General features: G+C 39.5%; 1 protein-coding gene across 6 annotated transcripts in view; it reads right to left on the bottom strand.

Annotated features, from left to right (window-relative positions):
• CRPPA (CDP-L-ribitol pyrophosphorylase A) overlaps positions 1–24,598 on the bottom strand; it is a 468,932-nt gene that overhangs the window by 231,500 nt on the left and 212,834 nt on the right. For 4 of the 6 annotated variants that reach the window (XM_070369768.1, XM_070369767.1, XM_070369766.1 and 1 more), the window contains one exon: positions 5,035–5,166. In XM_070369768.1, the coding sequence (XP_070225869.1) occupies positions 5,035–5,166 (132 nt within the window). Of the gene's footprint in view, positions 1–5,033; positions 5,167–9,683; positions 10,171–11,322; positions 11,499–24,598 lie in introns of those variants that run through there. The other 2 variants (XM_070369771.1, XM_070369770.1) reach the window with 2 other exon arrangements.

Here is a 24,598-nt window from a genome sequence, read left to right as displayed (position 1 = left end):
CTGCCCTGCTCCTGGATACACAGTGCCCAATTCTGGTTCTGTGACTCTTGAGAAATTCTATACAACTACAAAATACCTTTTAAAAATCTGTCTTGTAAAAAAACAATGAAACATTTTTTTTTTGTTTACAACTAAGAATCCTTAACAATATAACTGCTCTATTATACTGAATGTTTTTGAGTGTTTAGAACAGTAGTCATTAATGAACAAAGAGACCCGATTTCAGTTACCTGAGAAACCTTTTCAAATGGCCATTCTTCACTTACTTACCAAACGTAATCATCATTCTAGTCTACTACTGGCTAAACCTTACCTGCCTCCTGTGAAATCTGTATGCAGGTCAAGAAGCAATAGTGAGAACCAGACATGGAACAACAGACTGATTCCAAGTCTGGAAAGGAGTACATCAAGGCTGTATATTGTCACCCTGCTTATTTAACTTATATGCAGAGTACATCATGCAAAATACTGGACTGGATGAAGCAGAAGCTGGAATCAAGATTGCCGGGATAAATATAAATAACCTCACATACACAGATGGCATCACCCTTATGGGAGAAAGCAAAGAGGAACTGAAAAGCCTCTTGATGAAAGTGAAGGAGGAGAGTGAAAAGGCTGGCTTAAAACTCAACATTCAAAAAACTAAGATCACGGCATCCCGTCCCAACACTTCATGGCAAATAGATGGGGAAACAATGGAAACAGTGACAGACTTTATTTTCTTGGGCTCCAAAATCACTGTGGACAGTGATTGCAGCCATGAAATTAAGACACTTGCTCCAGAGAAGAAAAGCTTTGACAACCTAGACAGTGTTTTAAAGCAGAGACATTACTTTACTGAGAAAGGTCCATAGAGTCAAAGCTATGGTTTTTCCAGTAGTCATGTATGGATGTGAGAGTTGGACTATAAAGAAGGTAGAGTGCTGAAGAATAGATGCTTTTGAACTGTGGTGTTGGAGAAGACTCTTGGGAGTCTCTTGGACTGCAAGGAGATCAAAGCAGTCAACCCTAAAGGAAACCAACACTGAATATTCATTGGAATATTCATTGGAAGGACTGATGCTAAAGCTGAAGCTCCAATACTCTGCCCACCTGATGCAAAGGGCCGACTCATTGGATAAGAGTCTGATGCTGGGAAAGGTTGAAGACAGGAGGAGAAGGGGATAACAGAGGACAAGATGGTTGGATGGCACCAATGGACACGAGCTTGGGCAAGCTCCAGGAGATGGTAAAGGACAGGGAAGCCTGGCATGCTGCAGTCCATGGGGTTAGAGAGAGTCATACACGACTGAGTGACTGAACAACAAACACAGAAAGCCCTATGCTGTTGCTGCTGCTGCTGCTAAGTCGCTTCAGTTGTGTCTGACTCTGTGCGACCCCAGAGACGGCAGCCCACCAGGCTCCCCTGTCCCTGGGATTCTCCAGACAAGAACACTGGATTAGGTCGCCATTTCCTTCTCCAATGCATGAAAGTGAAAAGTGAAAGTGAAGTTGCTCAGTCGTGTCTGACTCCTAGTGACCCCATGGACTGCAGCCTACCAGGCTCCTCCATCCATGGGATTTTCCAGGCAAGAGTACTGGAGTGGGGTGCCATTGCCTTCTCCGAGAAAGCCCTATACATGTGTGTAAAAGAACTCTGTACAAATGCAGAGGTTTGAGAATATCTTGTGTTTAAAAAAAAAAAAAAAAAAAAATCTATGTAATTCTATTTAAATATAAACACCTTGTACATCAACACTGTGAAGGTTTGGCCCAAAATCAAGACCATCTACATTACCAGAAGCATCACAAACAAAACAAGGGAGGCTTTCTTTAAGCCAGAAAGAAAATATATATAACACAGATACAGAAAGTCAGTTCAGTATTCTCTCTTCCAAGTAGGGGCTTATTAACAAACCAAAGTGAAAGTGAAAGTGAAGTCGTGTCTGACTCTTTGCGACCCCATGGACAGTAGCCTACCAGGCTCCACCGTGCATGGGATTTTCCAGGCAAGAATATTGGAGTGGGCTGCCACAAAACCTACCCAAAGAAGAAGCTCTTGATGCTAATGTTATAAAAACAAGTTTAAGAAATCTAGAAAGGTTTAACTGCTCAGAGGCTTAAAAGTATACATGATAACTACCTACAAAACACCTAATGGCTCGCACAGAATCAGATTTAGGGAACAAAGTCTAGTGTATGAATACTATGAAAAGTTGTGTCTCACAGCACCATGGAAAGCACAAACCAACAGTCTTCTCTGAACAGTGAATAGAAGCTCCACCTTATACATCTTCATACCCTTGGTCTTTAGAGTGTCAAATAGGCATCTGATGCTAGACGTTCTGCTTCAACCAAATGGGAAAATTAGTACAGAAATATAAAAAGACTGTGCAGGAGTAGTGGTTACTTATGGTGTATTTGTGAGCAGTGTTTCTCAAAGTGTCTTTTAGGGAACATGGAAGGAATGATGCTAAAGCCGAAACTCCGGTACTTTGGCCACCTCATGCAAAGAGTTGACTCATTGGAAAAGACCCTGATGCTGGGAGGGACTGGGGGCAGGAGGCGAAGGGGACGACAGAGGATGAGATGGCTGGATGGCATCACTGACTCGATGGATGTGAGTTTGAGTGAACTCCAGGAGATGGTAATGGACAGGGAGGCCTGGCGTGCTGCGATTCACAGGGTTGCAAAGAGTCGGACACGACTGAGTGACTGAACTGAACTGAACTACGTCCCATGATTTATCTATGGTTAAGTGTTACAGGAGAAATGGAGAATGGCATAGCCCTTGTTGCTAGTTTGAAGTTATGAAATGATAATCAGTATACTAAAGGTTCATGAGAAGCCCTCATTAAAGGAGTCTATTCAACTCTATTCACTGCCACTTCCCCAATTTTTTAAGCACAGCTCTTTTTCAAATGGCATATCTAACAAATATCCCAGGAGCTTTTGGAAATGCTCCTTAAGGTGGAATTATGCACTAGAAAATGTGTTGGGCAAAGAAGAGTCAATTCACATTTCTGTCTTTAAGGATAAAAGTAAACCCTACATTTTAAACATTCTCACATGCTTGAAACATCTCCATTATTATATTGTCAAGAAGAGACAAGCAACGCTAAAGTAAGCTATCTTTGCATCCTAAAGTAACGAGAGACGGATCTTGAAGCCATTGCAGGACCATTTTTTTTCTAAATTACTTTTGGTGATTTAGCAGACAGCTGGCTTAGGAGATCCAAATTTGCTTGAAACAGCAGTCAGATACTAAGCAGAGGGCTGCAAAGGCTCCTCCTCTTCAACGAGGCCATTTTTCCAATCAGGTACAGTCACATAAATACTCACTGGACTCTAGTTCATAAAAGTATAGAGCATGTCACATATGGGAAAATTAGTACTTTTTATGTAAACGCTCTACATGTGTTACCAAGTTTAGCACATAAAACAGAAGCTAACCAATTATACTTGAAATTCAGAATAACAAATACATTTTTGTGCAAATATGTCCCATGTAATATTTGGGACACACTTATGCTAAAATATAATTTTTGTCTGAAATTTAATGTTCTATTTCATCTGGCAACCAGGCCCTCCCCTGGAATGCCAGCTACAGACCCTTTGTGCTTAGTCTAAGTCATACGACAGAGAGTTCCAGAACTGTGTGTGCTCCACCATTCCCTGCTTGTAAGGTTTCCCTGAGTCATCTCTATTTCATATCTGCAAAGCACAGTATTAGTCATGAGCCTCCATGACACCCTCGCATGGCACAAGAGAAAGAACTGACTTATTCTTCCCACCACGACAACCCAGAGTATAACCAAAGACAATGCATTGAAGAGGAAACGTTCCTGAAGGAAGACACAGACCCGAGTTCTTACTCTTATTCTGCCAGTTTCATAACCTTGCGCAAGTACATGCAGCTCTTCAGGCCTTGGTTGTGCTGACTTCAGGAACCCTACAGGACTGACATTTTACAATTCCACGATCCTAAGTGAACTAAACTTTGCCATGTCCTTGTGACCAACTGGAGGTCATGCCTGTCTATGTTGAAAACAGAGGAAACCACCTCAAAGTTAAAGAAAAACAAGGGATTGGCTAAAAGATGACCCTTAATTAAAATCCATTTGTTTCAAGAGAAATGTTACTTTCAGGCTAAAAAAGTCACCTTAAATATTTCATAAACAATATATGTTACTCATCAACCATATAACTTTAAATACCTCTCATACCCTGGACAGTCAGTACCAAATCACTTTTATTCCAGACCATTAAAAAAAAAAAAAAAGCAGTCGACTATTTTACTCCCCTGAGTTCTGTGTGGTACAACCCTAAGACATCATAAAGCATTCTGCTAGTTCCATAAAAGGTGTCTATGCACGACAAAGGGCAAATCCATTTTCTCTAACAGATTCTCGAAACAATTTGATTTAAATAGCATTTCTCTGCACAAAGAATCTCTAACGCTAATTCATTTTGCCTTCAGCTTAAGTCACTTTCTATTAACAGACAGTGAAATAAGAGTTTTTCTTTAGTTAAATACCATGCCCTCATGCAATCTGAATGCCAGCCACTGCTTTCAAGGGATTAAAATCTTGATTACCAACATCCTTAGCATAGCATCAAAGAAATAAATATATTAAATTATACAAACGGCTAAGAATCATGACTTTAGGGTTGCCAGCTAAACACAAAAGTCCAGTTAAATATGAAATTCGAATTTCAAACTCCAACACTGGGATGTACTCAAAATTAATATTTATTTGAAACTCAAATAACTGGGGATTGTATTTTTTTGTTTCCATATCTGGCAATTCTATGTGGGCTACTCCGTATGAGATATTTGCCAATTTTCATTTTTTTCCCCCCAATCAAAACACTCATTTTGATTTTTAATTTTTCCTTAGAGTCAAGAGTTTCTACCTGCTTCAGAATATGAATAGATAATAATTTTCCAACCCAAAATTTCATTAATATTTCTTTGCTTTAAAAAAAATCAGGTTCCACCAAAAAAAAACTGTAGTCTACAGAACATACAATCTTATCAATATTTTTACCTACCTGTGGGAAATATATGAGAAGGCCAGATAATAAAATATTTCTTTTTTTCGCTTCCTTGGCAAACTCTCTAATCTGCATTACCTTTTCCATTTTCTGACCTAATGGTACTGATTCATAATCAAGAAAATGCACCTGAAAAATAATATAAAAGGTAACAATTAGAATACCATTCACTTTTCCTTGATTAACATGATATTAAAGAAGCTCAAAACACATACAGAGAGAACAAGATGGCAGAGGAGTAGGTGGACGTGGAGTACATCTCTCTCCACGAATACATCAGGAATACACCTTCAGACTCAGAATTGCATCAGCAGAACATCAGCTGAGAGCAGACAGGAGGACAATACCAGTGGAAAAGAATATATAGAGCCATGCAAAACTCGGTAGGATGAAGGAACTAGGGGGAAAAACAAGAGTGTTTGTAGGACTGGACCTGCCCTCAGCAGGTGGGGGAACTGAAGCAGGGGTCCCATCCCCACACTGGGGCAATTGTCTGAGTCAGAGGACAAACGTTTAAGGCTGGGAGTGAAGAAGCTGATCCATGGCAGCCTAAATGGAATGAGAATCAGATAGTCCTTGCTGCAGCCATACATACCCTGGACAGGGACACAGGTCCCCTGGAAGGTGCAGCAGCTAGGACCTGGAGTTTAGGGATTGTGGAGCAATCCCAGGGCAAGGACTGCTGTTGACTTTGGAGAGATGGATCAAGGGGATGTGAAGCAGGAAACTGTGGTGGGAAATGCCTATGGAGGAAAGCTGGGCAGTCATGGAAGCAAGGCAGTACTGTTGAGTCATGCAAAGCAGGTGGAGCCATCACCATACCCTCTCTCTCCCCACACGCCAGCATCGGCAGCTATTGTTCAATAGAGAGGCTAGCGCATCAAACACCTGATGCATTGAACTACAAGGCAGGACCCCACCCAGGGTGCTGCTTTAAGTGAGTGATATGCTGATCTACAGACTAGGACCCCACGCAGGGTGCTGCTTTAAGTGACTGATATGCTGGTCTACAGACTAGGACCCCACACAGGGGGGCCCCTCTATGTGACTGACATGCTAAACAACAAAGAAGGACCCCAGGCAAGGGAGCCCTCTAAGGGCCTGAATGCGCAGAGCTACAGAGGAACACTGGCCAAAGAGGCCTTCTGATTGCCAGCTACAAGAGGCTCGAAAAAAGACTCTGATAGGGCCATACTCCTGGGGCAGAGGCAGCCTATGTCCCTGCACACTTTGTGCCGCAGGGTCCCTGCAAGCCAAGCAGCTGCCACACCTTCACGCTCAACTCTCACTGGGGCAGAGCTGCCACAGGCAAAAAAGAAAATCTTGCGTCTATGCACACAGGGTCGCTTCGGTCATGTCCAACTCTTTGTGACCCTGTGGACTGTGGCCTTCCAGGCTTCTCTGTCAGGGGTGGCTCTCCAGGCAAAAATACTGGAGCATACTGGGCAATACTGGTTGCCATATCTTTCTAGAGCACTATATTTCCTGCTGCCCTAGCCGCCAACTCCCCTGAGTACCTGGTGCTGCCAGAATCCCTCGACCCAAGCAGCTGCACCACCTCCACACCTGGCCCTCACAAGGGCAAACCCAAGTCCTCCAGGGCAGCCTCAGGAGCAAACTCCAGTGGATGACCCATACACAGAGGTGAAAATAAAACCACAATTAAAACTCAGGGGCAGGGTGGCTAAGGAAGAAGACCCAAAACCTTCCCACCAGCTATATGAGCTACAGATTAAATCACACGATCAACTAGGCAGATTCTGTGTCTATGGAATATATAAAAGGATATTGAGAGCTCCCACAAAAGAAAAGGCACTAGTTCTGATAGCTGTGGACATTGGAGGCAAGAACAGACAGGAGTAGGAGCAGATTAGAATCTGAGATGCTCCCACAGCAGGTCCAGAGATCAGCAACAGTTGGAGGGCATCCTAGGGAGGTGAGGTGGACTGTGCTCCCAGCGAGGGAAAGGACTCTGTCAGCAGAGACTCAAGAAAAACATTTATTATTTTTATGTTTTGATTTGTTCTGTAGATTCTTTAAGATTTTTCTTTTTCTTTCCTTCCTCCCTACCATCTGTTGTAGTTGTCGATTTTATTGGCACTATGAAATCTAATTAAGCTTTTGAGCTTTATTTTTTTTCCCCTGAGTCACATTTTTTTATTGTTGTTATAAATTTCTGCCACTACATTGGGCTTTTGCAGTTCTGTGGAGTTTTCTTTTTTTTTTTTCTTTTTTTAAAAAATTTTTTAAACCTATCATTTTTTCTACATTTATTCTTTGTTTGCTTTTTTTGTTCTTTTCCCCTTGCAATTAACCTTTAATGTGTATAAATCTTCTTTATCTACTTCTATATAACTTTGCATATCTAGTCTTTCTTTCTTTTCTTTCTTTCCTTTCCTCTCAACATATTTGTTAGTTTTATTTTCACTGCTTTATTTCCCAATTGGCAACTTGCCTTAGTTCTGTTTTCCAGTTTGTGCTTTAGTTGTGTTCTTAACTGGTAGATACAATTTTGGTAACCTTTATTTGCCAGGTCAATCTACTGTACTTTATTTTTGTTGGACTGTTTTGATTTTGCTTATGGGTATATATGTTGTATATTCAATTACTTTTTATTGTTGTTATAAATTTCTGCCACTACATTGGGCTTCTACAGTGCTGTGGAGTTTTTTTTTTTTTTTTTTCTTTCTTTTTCCTTTCTGTGAAAAGACAACCCTCAGAATGGGAGAAATTAATGGGAAATAAAACAAATGACAAAGGATTAATTTCCAAAATATACAAGAACCTCATACAACTCAATAACAGAAAAACAAACAACCCAATCAAAAAGTGGGAAAAAGACCTAAACAGACATTTCTCCAAAGAACACATACAGATGGCTAACAAACACATGAAAAGATGTTCAACACTGCTCCGTATTAGAGAAATGCAAATCAAAACCACAATGAGATATCACCTAACATTGGTCAGAATGGCCATGATCAAAAAGCCTACAAACAATAAATGCTGGAGAGGGTGTGGAGAAAAGGAACACTCTTGCACTGTTTGCGGGAATGAAAATTGATATAGCAACTATGGAAGGTGATATGGAGATTCCTTAAAAACCCAGGAATAAAACCACCATATGACCCAGCAAACCCACTCCTAGGCATACACCCTGAGGAAACCAAAATTGAAAAATACACATGTATCCCGTTGTTCATTGCAGCACTGTTTACAAGAGCTAGAATATGGAAGCAACCTAGATGTTTATTGACAGATGAATGGACAAAGAAGTTGTGGTACATATACACAATGGAATATTCAGATCATATCAGATCAGTCACTCAGTCGTGTCTGACTCTTTGCGACCCCATGAATCGCAGCACACCAGGCCTCCCTGTCCATCACCAACTCCCAGAGCTCACTCACACTCATGTCCATCGAGTCAGTGATGCCATCCAGCCATCTCATCCTCTGTCGTCCCCTTCTCCTCTTGCCCCCAATCCCTCCCAGCATCACAGTCTTTTCCAATGAGTCAACTCTTTGCATGAGGTGGCCAAAGTACTGGAGTTTCAGCTTTAGCATCATTCCTTCCAAAGAAATCCCAGGGCTGATCTCCTTCAGAATGGACTGGTTGGATCTCCTTGCAGTCCAAGGGACTCTCAAGAGTCTTCTCCAACACCACACTTCAAAACCATCAATTCTTCAGCGCTCAACCTTCTTCACAGTCCAACTCTCACATCCATACATGATCACAGGAAAAACCAGAGCCTTGACTAGACGGACCTTTGTTGGCAAAGTAATGTCTCTGCTTCTGAATATGCTATCTAGGTTGGTCATAACTTTCCTTCCAAGGAGTAAGCGTCTTTTAATTTCATGGCTGCAGTCACCATCTGCAGTGATTTTGGAGCCCATAAAAATAAAGTCTGACACTGTTTCCACTGTTTCCACATCTATTTCCCATGAAGTGGTGGGACAAGATGCCATGATCTTCGTTTTCTGAATGTTGAGCTTTAAGCCAACTTTTTCACTCTCCTCTTTCACTTTCATCAAGAGGCTTTTGAGTTCCTCTTCACTTTCTGCCATAAGGGTGGTGTCATCTGCATATCTGAGGTTATTGATATTTCTCCTAGCAATCTTGATTCCAGCTTGTGCTTCTTCCAGTCCAGCGTTTCTCATGATGTATTCTGCATATAAGTTAAAAAAACAGGGTGACAATATACAGCCTTGACGTACTCCTTTTCCTATTTGGAACCAGTCTGTTGTTCCATGTCCAGTTCTAACTGTTGCTTCCTGACCTGCATACAAATTTCTCAAGAGGCGGATCAGGTGGTCTGGTATTCCCATCTTTCAGAATTTTCCACAGTTGATTGTGATCCACACAGTCAAAGGCTTTGGCATAGTCAATAAAGCAGAAATAGGTGTTTTTCTGGAACTCTCTTGCTTTTTCCATGATCCAGTGGATGTTGGCAATTTGATCTCTGGTTCCTCTGCCTTTTTTAAAACCAGCTTGAACATCAGGAAGTTCACGGTTCACGTATTGCTGAAGCCTGGCTTGGAGAATTTTGAGCATTACTTTACTAGTGTGTGAGATGAGTGCAACTGTGTGGTAGTTTGAGCATTCTTTGGCATTGCCTTTCTTTGGGATTGGAATGAAAACTGACCTTTTCCAGTCCTGTGGCCACTGCTGAGTTTTCCAAATTTGCTGGCATATTGAGTGCAGCACTTTCACAGCATCATCTTTCAGGATGTGGAATAACTCAGCTGGAATTCTATCACCTCCACTAGCTTTGTTCGTAGTGATGGAATATTACTCAGCCATAAAAAGGAATGTCTTTGAGTCAGTTCTAATGAGGTGGATGAACCTAGAACCTATTATACAGAGTGAAGTAAGTCAGAAAAAGAAAGATAAATATCGTTCTAAAGCATATATACAGAATCTGGAAAAATGGTACTGAAGAATTTACTTACAGGGGGTTGCAGTGGAGAAACAGACATAGAGAATAGACTTATGGCCATGGGGAGAAGGGAGGAGAGGGTGAGATGTATGGAGAGAGTAACGTGGAAACTTACATTACCATATGTAAAATAGATAGCCAATGGGAATTTGCCGTATGGCTCAGGAAACTCAAACAGGGGTTCTGTATCAACCTAGAGGGGTGGGATGGGGAGGGAGATAGGAGTGAAGTTCAAAAGGGAGGGGATATATGTATACCTATGGCTGATTCATGTTGAGGTTTGACAGAAAGCAACAAAATTCTGTAAAGTAATTATCCTTCAATAAAAGATCAATAAATTTATTTAAATAAATAAAAAATACAATTAAAATATTGCAATTATTTTTATCAATTTATATTAACTTCTAGTTAATTGTTTCCAGTGATAAATACTTAATAAAATGAATCATTCTTTATAAACACGGAAGTAGTAAACACTCACTAACAAATATAAAATGCTATTTCCATTTGTGCCAGTCAATGCATAAAGACTATATAGTTACATCAAGTCATTCAACTTTCTTCATAATTTGTAATTTGAAACTAGACAAGACAGAAATAAATGAATCCATAAGAAATTACCACTATTAATAAAATTCAAGGGACTTATCCAAGTATATAAAGGTTTTAGAAGAATCCCTTTCAAAGTAATAATTGGAATTTAACAAATAATCATCTACTTCTTAAAGTAAATCCAGAAGAATTTTATATAGAATTCTTTTAGCTGTGTTAGTGTTTTTTATTGAAATTGTTTAAGTAATTAGTTTAAGCATTATTTTTCATTTAAATTTAAGGTCTCAGGTGATTTGTGCTCTTTTCATCAAAGTATTGAGGTGATACAGTACTATCTTTCATGGGACATAAAAACTAAAACCACAATAGCTTCAAACTAAGATATTTAAAATAAAAATGCACATATACAATTAGCATAAAGAAATATATGTATTCCTTTGCAACATCAAATTTTTAAAACTCAAGAATTACTTGTTCAATTATGTGTTTATTAACTAGAAGCATTTTAAAATAGACTCCACCTTGTATACTAATACTAATCCCTTATACCAATCATGTACTAATCCCTTCCTCTCTGTTCACTCATATGGAAATGTGCTCTTTGAAAAATCAGACAACAAAACACCTTATTATGTTCTTTCTATAAAACAAAGGAGTGAGTTTTTTCACCCATTATATTTCATTTTGCTCTTCCAGGGAAAATTACCTTTATTCCATTTTTAAATTATGAGATAATGCACAATGCATATTAATTTAATAAACAGTTAATAACTTTCTTGGAACTTTTCATTACCTATTTATTGTTGTTCTTTAGTCACTAAGGCATGTCTGACGCTCTGGAGGAGACCGTACGGACTGCAGGCTGCCAGTCTTGCCTGTCCATGGAGTTTCCCAGGCGAGAATACTGGAGTGGGTTGCCATTTCCTTCTCCAGGGGATCTTCCTGACTCAGGGATCAAACCAGCATCTCCTGCATTGACAAGCGACATTCTTTACCACTAAGCCAACAGAGGAGCATTATGTATAGTCAGCTGAAAATGTTTAGCTGCTTCCTTTTGAAATCTAAGGTTACAATAAAGACTTTTTCCTTAAAAATGTTCAATTCATTAAGAAATTAAAAGAACAAAGAATAAAAGCAAAATAAAATTTTAAATGTTTGGTACATATAGACAATGGAATATTACTCTGCTATAAAAAGGAACAAAATTGAGTCCGTTGTAGTGAGGTAGATGATCCTAGAGTCTGTCATACAGAGTGAAGTAAGTCAGAAAGAGAAAAATAATTATTGTATAATGCATATATATATATATATGTAATTTAGAAAAATGATATAGATGAACCTATCTGCATGGCACGAATAGAGACGCAGATGTAGAGAAGAGACTTTTGGACACAGTGGGGTAAGGACAGGGTGGGGTGAGCTGAGAGAGCAGCACTGACATAGATACAGGACCATGTGTAACACAGAGAGCTAGCAGGAAGCTGCTGCTCACAGCTTCCCGCTAGGGAACGCAGGGATCCCAGCCTGGCGCACTGTGACAACCGAGAGGTGTGGGATGGGGGAGGCAGGAGGGAGGCTCAAGAGGGAAGGGACATGTGTACATCTATAGCTGATTCATGTTGTTGTAGAGCAGAAACCAACACAACATTGTAAAGCAATTATCCTCCAATTAAAAATAAAATTTTCAAAAATGTTTGGAAGAAGAAAAGCAGAAAGAAAAAGTTACAAGTTTTTCTATCTGCTGAATAACTGAAGAAAAGACAACGCAAGCCTGAAAGCCTGGGCTCACCTTCCCCTAAGCTCTGCTTTCTTTAAAACTTATCAAAGTAAAACTTCAGGTGTTTTCCCAGGCAACATCACTTATGGGAACTCCTGACTAATGAACCACACACAGGCTGGAAGAACTGTGAATGAACTAACAACACTAGATTCTCCTTCCAAGTAATTTGCAGCCAGGCATCCCCTAGCCAGGACCTGGAAGCTAATGACTATCAGCAACTGCAAAAGATGTCAGTCCCTGTTTGTAGCTTTGTTGTTTTTGCCATTGTTGAGTTGCCAAGTCATGTTCAACTCTTTGTGACCCCATGGACTGCAGCACACCAGGCCTCCCTGTCCATCACCATCTCCTGGAGTTTGCCCAAGTTCATGTCCATTGAATCGGTGATGCCATCCAACCATCTCATCTTCTGTCACCCACTTCTCCTGCCCTCAATCCTTCCCAACATCAGAGTATTTTCACATCAGGCAGCTAAAATATTGGAGCTTCAGCATCAATCCTTCCGATGAACGTTCAGGGCTGATTTTCTTTTGGACTGACTGGTTTGATCTCCTTGCTGTCCAAGTGACTCTCAAGAGCTTAAGTCTTCTAAAAGGATGGCTCCCATACCACCTCTGGAATCACCTTCCCTCACTCTGGAGAAGCCAAGGTAGAGGGAGAAGTGGGTAAAGAAAAGCTGCCCCTAAACGAACAAGAGATGATAAGCTCAGGAGCTAAGGCAGAGGCCATGCCCACCTCTGTCCTGTCTTTCCCCCTGCCCTGCAGTCTCTCACAAAGTTGATAAAACTAGCCCTATATAGTTTGACTAGAGCTATAAGGCTTCTAGTCTTATGAGTTTTATGTATCTAGCTGAGCCTAAAATCGCTGTGTGCTTGCTACAAAAAGCAGGCTAATTCCCTCAGATTGAGGCAGTTTTGGAAACTGCAGTCGTGATATAGATCTGAAGCCAGGAGGGTGAGAGTCTCTCCTGAGCCCGTAAGGCCAGATCCCTATACAGCCCCCTACCAGCTGGACTAGCGAACAACACTGCTATTCAAAGTTAAAAGCCTCACAGGACTATTTAACTTTTCAACTGTGCAATTTTCTACACTAGTCAGATACCATGAAATGCCAGAGGCCACCAAGCCCAACACATTCAGGTGAATGGAATGCCTTAGAAATTTTGCAGTACACAACCTGGGCAACCGTACTGCCAGCCTAGATTGACAGCCACACAGACACACATTTCTTGTGTAATACAAGTCTGCTGACAAATTTTGAATTCAGAAAAATCTCACACCAATGTAAGAAAACTGGGTGGTAGGGAGAGAGCTTGTGTAAAAATAGCACAAGGAACAGAAAAGACAAGAGCATCATACTTCGTAATTATAGCTTGCATAGAAACATAAAATGCACAGAAATGAAAGAGTGGAAATGCTGGCAACACATTAATTAGAGAAGGAGTGATGACTATGGTACAACTGGGACTGGATGTCTGCACCAGGAAACCGCCATTAGAGTTGGCCCAGGAGGAAACGCGTGCTGCCAGGACCTGGGGAACTTCGATGCGAAGTCAGAGCTGGGAGCAAGTGCTCATTTTTAATTTTCCTAAGACAGTGTCCTAAAAGACAGTCTAAAATTAATTTATAAAATACCAGTTAATTATATTAATTATTAATTATAAAAGTAAATGATAGGACTTCCCTGGTAGTCCAGTGGTTAAGAATGTGCCCACCAATGCAAGGGACACAGGTTGGATCCCTGCTCCGGTAAGATTCCACATGCTGCAGAATAGCTCAGCCAGTGTGCCATAACTACTGAGCCCGAGCTTCAGGGACCAGAAGCCTCAACTGCTGAGCTCATGTGCCGCAACTACGGAAGCTCTCATGCCCTGGAGCTTGTGCTCAGCAACGAGAGAGGCCACTGCGATGTGAAGCCCACACACTGCACATGGAGAGTCGCCCCACTGCCCTGAACTAGAGAAAGCTGGAGCAGCAACAAACACCCAGCACAGCCAAAAATAAATAATTTTTTTTAAAAAGGAAATTATAACTTCAGCAATGAAAAAGATATAAAAACTAAAACTCTAGACAAGAACATATTATATTGTAATGAAAACATTCAATAAATAAAGTGTGCTGAGTCTTTTTTTTTTTTGGACAGAAAGTAGAGACCTTACATGTGGTTAACTTAAAGCTAATTATGTATATTAAAAAGTAATACTATTTAATTAAAGCTATATATAATTATATCTTATAGTTTCCCAACCTGCAGAGTGACTAAAGGATTATCTGTATCAATGCAGCAAAGTATAGGAGCAAAGTCAAGTAGCAAACAAAATGACTGGCCAACATCAATAGCCAAAAAAATAAGCTTGTAGAAAGAATCCCAAACATAAAAATAAAAGATAAATGTAATACTTTTAACTATTTCTTAAGTGAAAGATTTATCAGATTGCTTTTTTAAGAAAAATCTAACTCTAGGCTGGTTAAAATATAAATGTCCAATGAAAACTACCCTGAAAATATGTATTTTACGGTTATGATAGTTTTCATTAGACATTCATGTATGTGCTAGTATGAAAAACTGGTATGCAAATGCTACCAAAAATGAAGGTTGTATCAATATAACACAATATCACAAGGTTTAAGATAAAAAAAAATTAATACAGATAAAGAAAAACAGCACATACTAAAAAGCAAAACATAATAATCATAACTTTATTACTAAGAAAATAGATTTTAATACACAAAGCAAACAAATGACTGAATAATGAGAAAACAATATCCAAATCCATAAACATGGGAGAATATCTGACTGCATGTCTCTCAGAAACTAACTTATCAGATCAAAATTTTTTCATGTCTAAAGGCTTCTGCACAAGGTAGGTTGAGGGTATTTCCTTTTCCTTTCAAGGTTATTGTTTTACTTTTTGTGGCTGCTTTTATCTAAGAGAAGTTGCACATGAGCTGATACTACTTCACATTAAATGGACCAAACTTCCTTATTTACTGATCAGATAAAAGCTAATTTTTCTTACAGAAACAGGTGTTGTAGCAGAAAACATCTAGGTTGAAGTGAAGGCTATGGTACATGTACAATGATTTTTAAAAGTCCTTATCAAGTCATGAGATTCTAAACTAGGAACAGAAGACTTTCAACCCCAGCCACTGGTCTGTAAGATTCAACATACCCTAGCTCCTTGAAAACAAAAAATGTTAACACTTAAATAAATCAGTAGGCCTAAGCTGTTCACCAGAGAGTCCATGAAATTAAGGAAAAAGTGCATGAAAAGTGAGCTCTGGGCAAACTATCTATATACCGACAAATTGCCTATGGATCCCACTGTTAACCTAAAATAAAGATGGTGACCTGGCAAATCCCACAGACAGAGGAGCCTGGTGAACTACAGTCCGTGGGGTCACCGAAGAGTCAGACACAACTTAGCGACTAAACAACGATGGGTTGTTTTGCTTGGGCTCAGAAGAGAACTGTGAGTTGGGGTCTGTAACCATGGTAAGCCACATGCAAGTTCCCACACAAGAAAAGGAGAAGGCTTTTACTGAAGGAAAAGAAAGTTGGAGGGCTTTCTCTTCTGGGAGAAGAGTTCATGGCTTTCCATTCACTGAGTCGGATCAGGAAAGAAGTGTTTCTTCTCCCTGTTTGCCTCTGCTATAATCTCAGGCCATAAGAGCTCACCCTTCTCATCTCCTTACTCTTTTTAGTAGAGGTTTATGTTTATAGAGGTTATTCCCTTCATGAATCTCAGCCTTGCCCTGGCAAAGGTGTTTGCATAACTCAATGAAGCGATAAGCCATGCGATGCAGCATCACCCAAGATGAGTCCTAGTGAAGAGTTGTGACAAAACATGGTTCACTGGAGGAGGGAATGGCAAACCACTCAAATATTTTTGCCACAAGAACCCCATGAACAATACAATATTATAAGACAAAAAGACATGACACTGGAAGACGAGCCCCCCAAAGTCAGAAGGTGTTCACAATGCTAATGGGGAAGAGCAGAAGGTAATTACTAATTCCTCCAGAAAGAAGCCACTGGACCAAAGTGGAAACAATGCTCAGTTGTGTAGGCGTCTGGTGGTGATCCAATGCTGTAAAGGACCCTATTGCAAAGGAACCTGGTATGTTAGGTCCATGAATCAAGTAAACTGCACATGGTCAAGCGGGAGATGGCAAGAGTCAACATCCACATCTTAGGAATCAGTGAACTAAAACTGATGAGAATGGACAAATTTAATTCAGATGACCATTATATCTACTACTGTGGGAAAGAATCCCTTAGAAGAGATGAAGTAGTCCCATAGTCAACAAGAGTCCAAAATGCAATAATTGGATACAATCTAAAGGAGAAAGAATGATCCCAGTTTGTTTCCAAGGCAACTCATTGAATATCACAGTAATCCAAGTCTATGCCCCAAACACTAATGCAGAAGTTGAAGTTGAACAGTTCTATGAAGACCTCCAAGATCTGCTATAACTAATAACAAAGATGTTCTTTCATGATAGGGGATTGGGGTGCAAAAAGTAGGAAGCCAAGAGATACCTGGAATAACAAGCATGTTTGGCCTTGGAATACAAAAATGAAGCAAGGCAAAGGCTGAAAGTTTTGTCAAGAGCACATGCTGGTCATAGCAAACACCTCTTTCAACAACACAAGAGACAATTCTACACATGGACATCACCAGATGGTCAATACTGAAATCAGATTTGATTATATTCTTTGCAGCAGAAGATGGAGAAGTTCTATACAGTCAGCAAAAACAAGACCTGGATCTGATTGTGGCTCAGATCATGAGCTCCTTATTACAAAATTCAGGCTTAAACTGAAGAAAGTAGAAAACCATAGGCCATTCAGGTATGACCTAAATCAAATCCCTTATGATTATACACTGGAGGTGATGAATAGATTCAAGGGATTAGATCTGGTAGACAGAGTGCCTGAAGAACTATGGACAGAGGTTTGGAACACTGTACAGGAGTCAGTGACCAAAACCATACCAAAGAAAAAGAAATGCAAGAAGTCAAAGTGGTTGTCTGAGGAGGCATTACACATAGCTGATGAAAGAAGAGAAACAAAAAGCAAGGGGGAAAGGGGAAGACATACCCAACTGAATGCAGAGTTCCAGAGAATAGGAAGGAGAAATAAGAAGGCCTTCTTCAAAGAAAAGTGCAAAGTAGAGGAAAACAATAGAATGGAAAAGCCTAGAGATCTCTTCAAGAAAACTGTGGATCTATCAGGCAACATTTCATGCAAGGATGGAGATAATAACGGACAGAAATATCAAGGATCTAACAGAAGCAGGAGATTAAGAAGAGGTGGCAAGATTCACATAAGAATTCTACAAAAAGGTTGTAATGACCCAGATAACCACAATGGTGTCGTCACTCACCTAGAGCCAGACATCCTGGAGTATGAAGTCAAGTGAGCCTTAGGAAGCATTACTACCAACAAAGCAAGAGGAGGTGATAGAATTTCAGCTGATCTACTGAAAATCCTAAAAGATGATACTATTAAAATGCTGCAGTTAATATGCCAACAAATTTGGAAAACTCAGTCATGGCCACAGGACTGGAAAAGGTCACTTTTCATTTCAATGCCAAAGAAGGGGCAATGCCAAAGACTGTTCAAACTACCATTGCTCTCATTTTCCATGCTAGCAAGGTAATGCTCAAAATCCTTCAAGTTAGGCTTCAACAGTACATGAACAGAGAACTTTCAGATGTACGAGCTCAGTTAGAAAAGGCAGAGGAACCAGAAATCAAATTGCCAACATTCACTGGATCATAGAGAAAGCAAGGGAATTCCAGAAAAACATCTACTTCTGTTTCAGTGACTATGTAAAAGCCTTTGACTGTGTGGATCACAACCAACTGTGGAAAATTCTTCAAGAGATGGGAATACCAGACCACATTACCTGCATCCTGAGAAACCTGTAAGCAGGTCAAGAAGCAAGAGTTAGAATTGGACATGGGACAATGGACTGGTTCAAAACTGAGAAAACATACATCAAGACTGTATATTGTCACCCTGTCACCTTATTTATAAGTTAAATAAGCATTTAACTTATTTGCAGAGTACATCATGAGAAATACTGGACTGGATGAATCCCAAGCTGGATTCAAGATTCCCGGGAGAAATATCAATAACCTCAGATATGCAAATACTACTACTCTAATGGCAGAAAGTGCAGAGGAACTAAAGAGCATCTTGATGAGGGTGAAAAAGGAGAGTAAAAAAGCTGTCTTAAAACTCAACATTCAAAAAACTAAGATCATGGTATCCAGTTCCATCACTTCATGTCAAATAAATGGGGAAAAACTAAAAGCAGTAACAGATTTATTTTCCTGGGCTCCAAAGTCACTGGATGGTGACTGCAGCCACGAAATTAAAAGATGTTTGTCCTTGGAATGAAAACTATGACAAATGTAGACAGTTTATTAGAAAACAGAGACATCACTTTGCCAACAAGGGTCCATATACTCAAAGCTATGGCTTTTCCAGTAGTCATGGCTATGAGAGATGGACCATAAAGAAGTGTGTCGAAGAACTGTGGTGCTGGAAAGATTCTTGAGAGTCCCTTGGACTGCAAGGAGATCAAACCAGTGAATCCTAAAGGAAATCAAGCCTGAATATTCATTGGAAAGACTAATGCTGAAGCTGAAGCTCCCATACTTTGGCCACCTAATGCAAAGACTCTTTGGAAAAGACCCGGATGCTGGGAAAGACTGAAGGCAAAGGGAGAAGAGGCAGCAGAGGATAAAATGGTTAGATAGCATTACCAACTCAATGGACATGCATCTGAGCAAACTTCGGGAGATACTGAAGGACAGGTAAGCCTGGCATTTTGCAGTCCATGGGGTCACATTGAGCTGGACATGACTTAGGACTGAACAACAACAAACCATGTACTTAAATTACAGGGCAACTTTAAGATATGAAGTAGTAAAACATAGGAGAAAAAACACAGCTCCTTTCCTGAATACTTACTATGTGCTAAACATGTCAGTTTTAAAGGATGAGATAAGGATGTTGACCTTGTTGTTGTTCAGATGCTAAGTTGTGTCTGACTCTTTGTGACCCGATGGGCTGCAGCAAACCAGGCCTCCCTGTCCTTCACCATCTAGAGTTTGCTTAAACTCATGTCCATGGAGCTGGTGATGCCATCCAACCACCTCATTCTCTGTTGCTTCCTTCTCTGCATGTCAGAAATTTTTCCCAGCATCAGGGTCTTTTCCAATAAGTCAGCTGTTCACATCAGGTGGCCCAAGTATTGGAGCTTCAACTTCAGTCCTTCCAATGAATATTCAGGATTGATTTCCTTTAGGATTGACTGGTGTGATCTCCTTGCTATCCAAGGAACTCTCAAGAATCCTCTAGCATCACAGTTTAAAAGCATCAATTCTTTGGTGTACAGCCTTCTTTACAGGCCAACTCTCACACCCATACATGACTACTGAAAAAACCATAGCTTTGACTCTACAGACCTTTGTTGGCAAAGTGACGTCTCTGCTTTTTAACACTCAGTCTAGTTTTGGCACAGCTTTTCTTCCAAGAATCAGGCATCTTTTAATTTCATGGCTGCAGTCACCATCAGCAGTGATTTTCAGGTTGACAAAATTTGAGCACAAAGAAATAGGATGCATCTCAAAACTCTCTTTCACCACGTGAGAAAACCTGATGGCATCATGAAAACCAGAAGATAATCTCCAGCAGATACACTTCCTAACACCAATAACATAAAATTTAAGCATATACATAACACTCTGCTACTAATTTTGAATTCTAAAATACACCAGCTACTTCTGAGGTCTAGAAAAACATTCAGTTGCTGCAATGCAATCACTTTTAATTTTAAAAATAGGGCAGATTTCTACAACTGCAGTATAAGGCTGAAAAATGGTCATGATAACTGGAGAAATATAAATGTTTTGCCTTCATAAAACAAACTTACAGTTTGGACAGGCTTGTATCCACTGAAATACAGCAGAACATTTTATCTAGGTTGAGTTCTGCAAACGTGCTTAAACTTCCACCAAGGAAATATTCTTTGGTCTCTTCTTGAACCACTCACTTACCACATTTAAATTATAGTAAGAACAATATTAACCAGTGAGGATGCCATTTCTAAATGTTCTTTTTCATGTATACATAACAAAGATAAGGCTGTCTTCCTATCCCCCACCCAAAATAAAATGTAATTTCATCTTTTATTTTTTTAAGGTAGCAAATTCACTGCTATAAAATAGTAAACTGCTTAAACATTTAACATGTGGGTAACTTCATGGCTTTGTGGGTGGGCGAGATTTCTGGCACTTAGAGTTTAGTTTTTGCCTCTTTGCCTCATGTCATCTACATTCAGTTCTACATATGCTTCATATTTGTCTTAGAAACCATTTAATAAACCCCTGGTCCCGGTGAACTCCAATTACTTTTTTATATTTTCAACTGTGAGTTTTCACTTGTCTCTGAAGACAGGTACATTAACTAAAGGACAACGGTTAATATCATGTACAATACTCTTTAAAACATCAGGAATGCTCCATGACATCACATTTAACACTTCTATCTCATTTCGGAGTCCATGTTCACAGGAAGGCCTGAGAAGGGAGTCGGGATATGTGGTAGAAGAGGAAAGATTCTTTGTTTATTTGACTAAGAAAAAAGTTAATTTGTGGAGCTCAAGTATATATCAAAGTAACACATTGCTTAATGGCCACCAAAGTAGAAGGAAGGTTGGTCAAAATTAAAGTTCTGGTAATTATCAAATAATTGAGTTAGAAATAATTGGTAGATAGAAAGAGGTTCCTTGAATCCACACAATAGATACTACAAAAATTATCAACATATGTGTACAGAAAAGTAAATTGTGTGAATGAAGTCCAACATCTTCAAAACATCACTTTTCAAAAGCACTATGAGGGAAATCTAATAACCAATAAAACTAGCCAATATGATACAGATCAAAGTGAGAGTTTATCTTATGGATTAGGGAAAAAAACCCCAAAACTTCAGAAAAACTTTCATCTCACTTCAACTACTTATGAACTACGTGAATTCTATTAATGACAATTACTTTAATAAATTGTACTTATAAAAAGAAAAAAGAACAAGTTTTTAATAATGAATCACTTCATTTTAGAATAAATTTAAATCAATGCCACGATGAAATTCAAGTCATAATTCTGATGAATAGAAACTAATTAAGTTTTAAGCTATCATGGAAATTCAGAGCAAATGCCTAATAACTTATTTGTAAATCTTAATAAAATAGCAGCAAAGCTAGTAGGTTGGGAAATAATGGCATTTAAAAAGTGGTAGTAAATAAAATAAAATAGTACTTTGCATTAAGACACTAACTATACAAGAAGTTTCAAAATTCTAATGATTCAATGAATTAAAAAGTAAATGAGTTTTATATTACCAGTAAATAGTTTATATTTGTGTACCATTTTTTTTCATATCCTTATTTAAAAAGATCAAAGTAATGGAATAAGAACCTCATGTTTTAAGCAGTCGATATAAAAACCTAGTATAACTTTAAAACATTTAAAAAATCATAAAATGAACATTTTTTTCAGATTATTTCACAAGATTGATTTTCTTCTAAGGATATAATTCTGTCACTGCTGTATTATGTTTCAATCATCTGAAGCATTATATACAACTACAATTAACTTAAGTAACATCTATATCATCTGTAACAAATTCTAAGGACCAAAAGTTAAAAGCAATCATAATATGAAGGACTGATTTGTTTAGCTAGTATTATCTGAAGCATTTAACTCTTCATTTATTTATTGATATATTTTTCTGTTGGAGAAAACTGAGAAAATTGACAGAAAATAAAAATCACTGAAGAAGTTAAACAAAGAAGGTATGTGATTTCACTGAGTTTAGTACATTACCTTTATACATTTTACTGTCTTGTCAAAATTTCATCTTACATGGTAAAATTTATTACTGCTTAAGCAACAATTATTATTAAGACTGTCTGCAGGCCACTTAGATCAGCATTTTCTGATTTTTTTAAAAAGTTATTTTTGGAGTTCACAAGTAAAGGCACCCTATGCATTGGGGCAAACCACTACAAAAGTCCGTCATAATACTTTGAATTTGGAAGAATAACTGATTCTGTTTTCATTTGCCTATATTTTCAAGTGAAAATGTCAAGGCAAGTTCAAGTCAATAAACATTTCGGAATGCCTACACAAGCTGTCTTGAAAAGGGAGCACACGAGTGTAAAGGAAGAATTCCAAGAGGAAATATTGTCACTCGTGCTTTATGGATAATAGGAGTCAAGCAAGCGCTAGAAAAATGGTCTCTCAGGTAGAAAACCTCACCAGGGTAAACAAAGATGCGTCAGGTAACATGGTACTGTACAGAACTAGCTCAGATTACCTGAGGGCAAACTGCTCAGTGAAGGAAGAAGAATCAGGATGCCAAAATTAAGCAAGAGCCAACCAGACTAAGGCTGTATGATCTGACTGAGTTTTGTCCAAGAGGGGATGAGGAGCGTCTGGAAGGTTCAGATAATGATGGGATTCAGGGCAGGTCACCCCAAAATATACCACTTTGACATACTGATTGTTATGAATTAAAGTTACTTGAGAAACAATGGGTACAGGACACTCTGACCCTCCTCTATGTCCCCCTGAAAGCGGGAAATCAATTTCCCGGGTGGAACCTACCTTCCCTGCACCAGGAAGAAGAGAGACACTCTCACAGCCAGAGACGGGGGATTCAGGGCCCACGGGCTCTGCTTAGTGTTTTCACTCATTAGTGTTCAAGACTGTTTCTTTGTCTAGTCAGTTCTTCATAAATGTATTACTATTATTTTTTTGTCTAAAAGGGCATATCAACAGCCTGCATTGATCACTCTTGAGACCCTTGTTCATAAAAAATTATTTTTTTTCCTTCTGTTAATCTGCCTGTGTCAAATATTAGACCAGGCAAAAGAATCTATAAGGATACAGGGAAAAAAATTTCCTTCCTGACAAGGAGAGTCTGTAGGTTTGCAATGAGCACCAAAGAATTGATGCTTTTGAACTGTGGTGTTGGAGAAGACTCTTGAGAGTCCCTTGGACTGCAAGGAGATCCAACCAGTCCATTCTGAAGGAGATCAGCCCTGGGATTTCTTTGGAAGGAATGATGCTAAAGCTGAAACTCCAGTACTTTGGCCACCTCATGCGAAGAGCTGACTCATTGGAAAAGACTCTGATGCTGGGAGGGATTGGGGGCAGGAGGAGAAGGGGACGACAGAGGATGAGATGGCTGGATGGCATCACTGACTCGATGGGCGTGAGTCTCAGTGAACTCCGGGAGTTGATGATGGACAGGGAGGCCTGGCATGCTGCGATTCATGGGGTCGCAAAGAGTCGGACACGACTGAGTGACTGAAATGAACTGAATGTTAGCTATGATGAGGTCAAAACTGAAAAAAAAAAGAGACACTTTTGGGAGGAGCAGTTCTTGGAGGGAAGAAGATGAATTCAAACTTTTTAAACACCATGCACTTAACATTTTGCACATGTCAAAGTGAAGGAATAATGAAGATTAGATGCAAAAACGTAGGAATTGGCACATAAGTAATACTTTACATCATGAGACTTGGTGACCAGACCCAGAGAGTATATGTCTAGTAAAGAAAGTGGTGCATGTTAAGTCACTTCAATTGTATCTGATTGTGACCCCAGGGACCACAGCCCACCAGGCTCCTCTGTCCATAGGATTCGCCAGACAACAAAACTGGATGGGTTGCTGTACCCTCCTCCAGGGGATCTTCCTGACCTGGGGATCAAACCCACATCTCTTACATCTCCTGCATTAGCAGGTGGATTCTTTACCACTAGTACCACCTGGAAAGCCCCATTAAAGAAGGTCAAACAGCTATTTTTCATAAAGGTACTAAGTAATGGTGGCAAATAGATCATTTCAGATTGAAAATATAAGCCAAAGTTCAAGAAACTATAGCCCATGGGTCTCCAGCCTCCTGCCTGTTTTCTGTGAATGAAGCTTTACAGAAACACAGCCACACCCATTCTTTGACCTCTCTGTCAAATAGCTATGGCACGTATGTCTATGGCTGCTTTTGCACTACAGCAGAGTGGAGTGGTTGCAACCAAGACCAAGACAGGGGTCCAGTATTCTTGCCTGAAGAATTCCATGGACAGAAGAGCCTGGCAGGCTACAGTTCATGGGGTCACAGAGTCGGACACAACTGGGCAACTAAAACTTTACAAGAAAAACCTGCCATACCTAATATAAAAAACTGACCTTGGATCAAAGGAAAGAA

This window comes from Bos mutus, chromosome 4, assembly GCF_027580195.1.
Source record: "Bos mutus isolate GX-2022 chromosome 4, NWIPB_WYAK_1.1, whole genome shotgun sequence".
In the NCBI taxonomy this organism is placed as follows: Eukaryota; Metazoa; Chordata; class Mammalia; order Artiodactyla; family Bovidae; genus Bos; species Bos mutus.
This window is presented reverse-complemented; position numbering and strand designations above follow the sequence as displayed.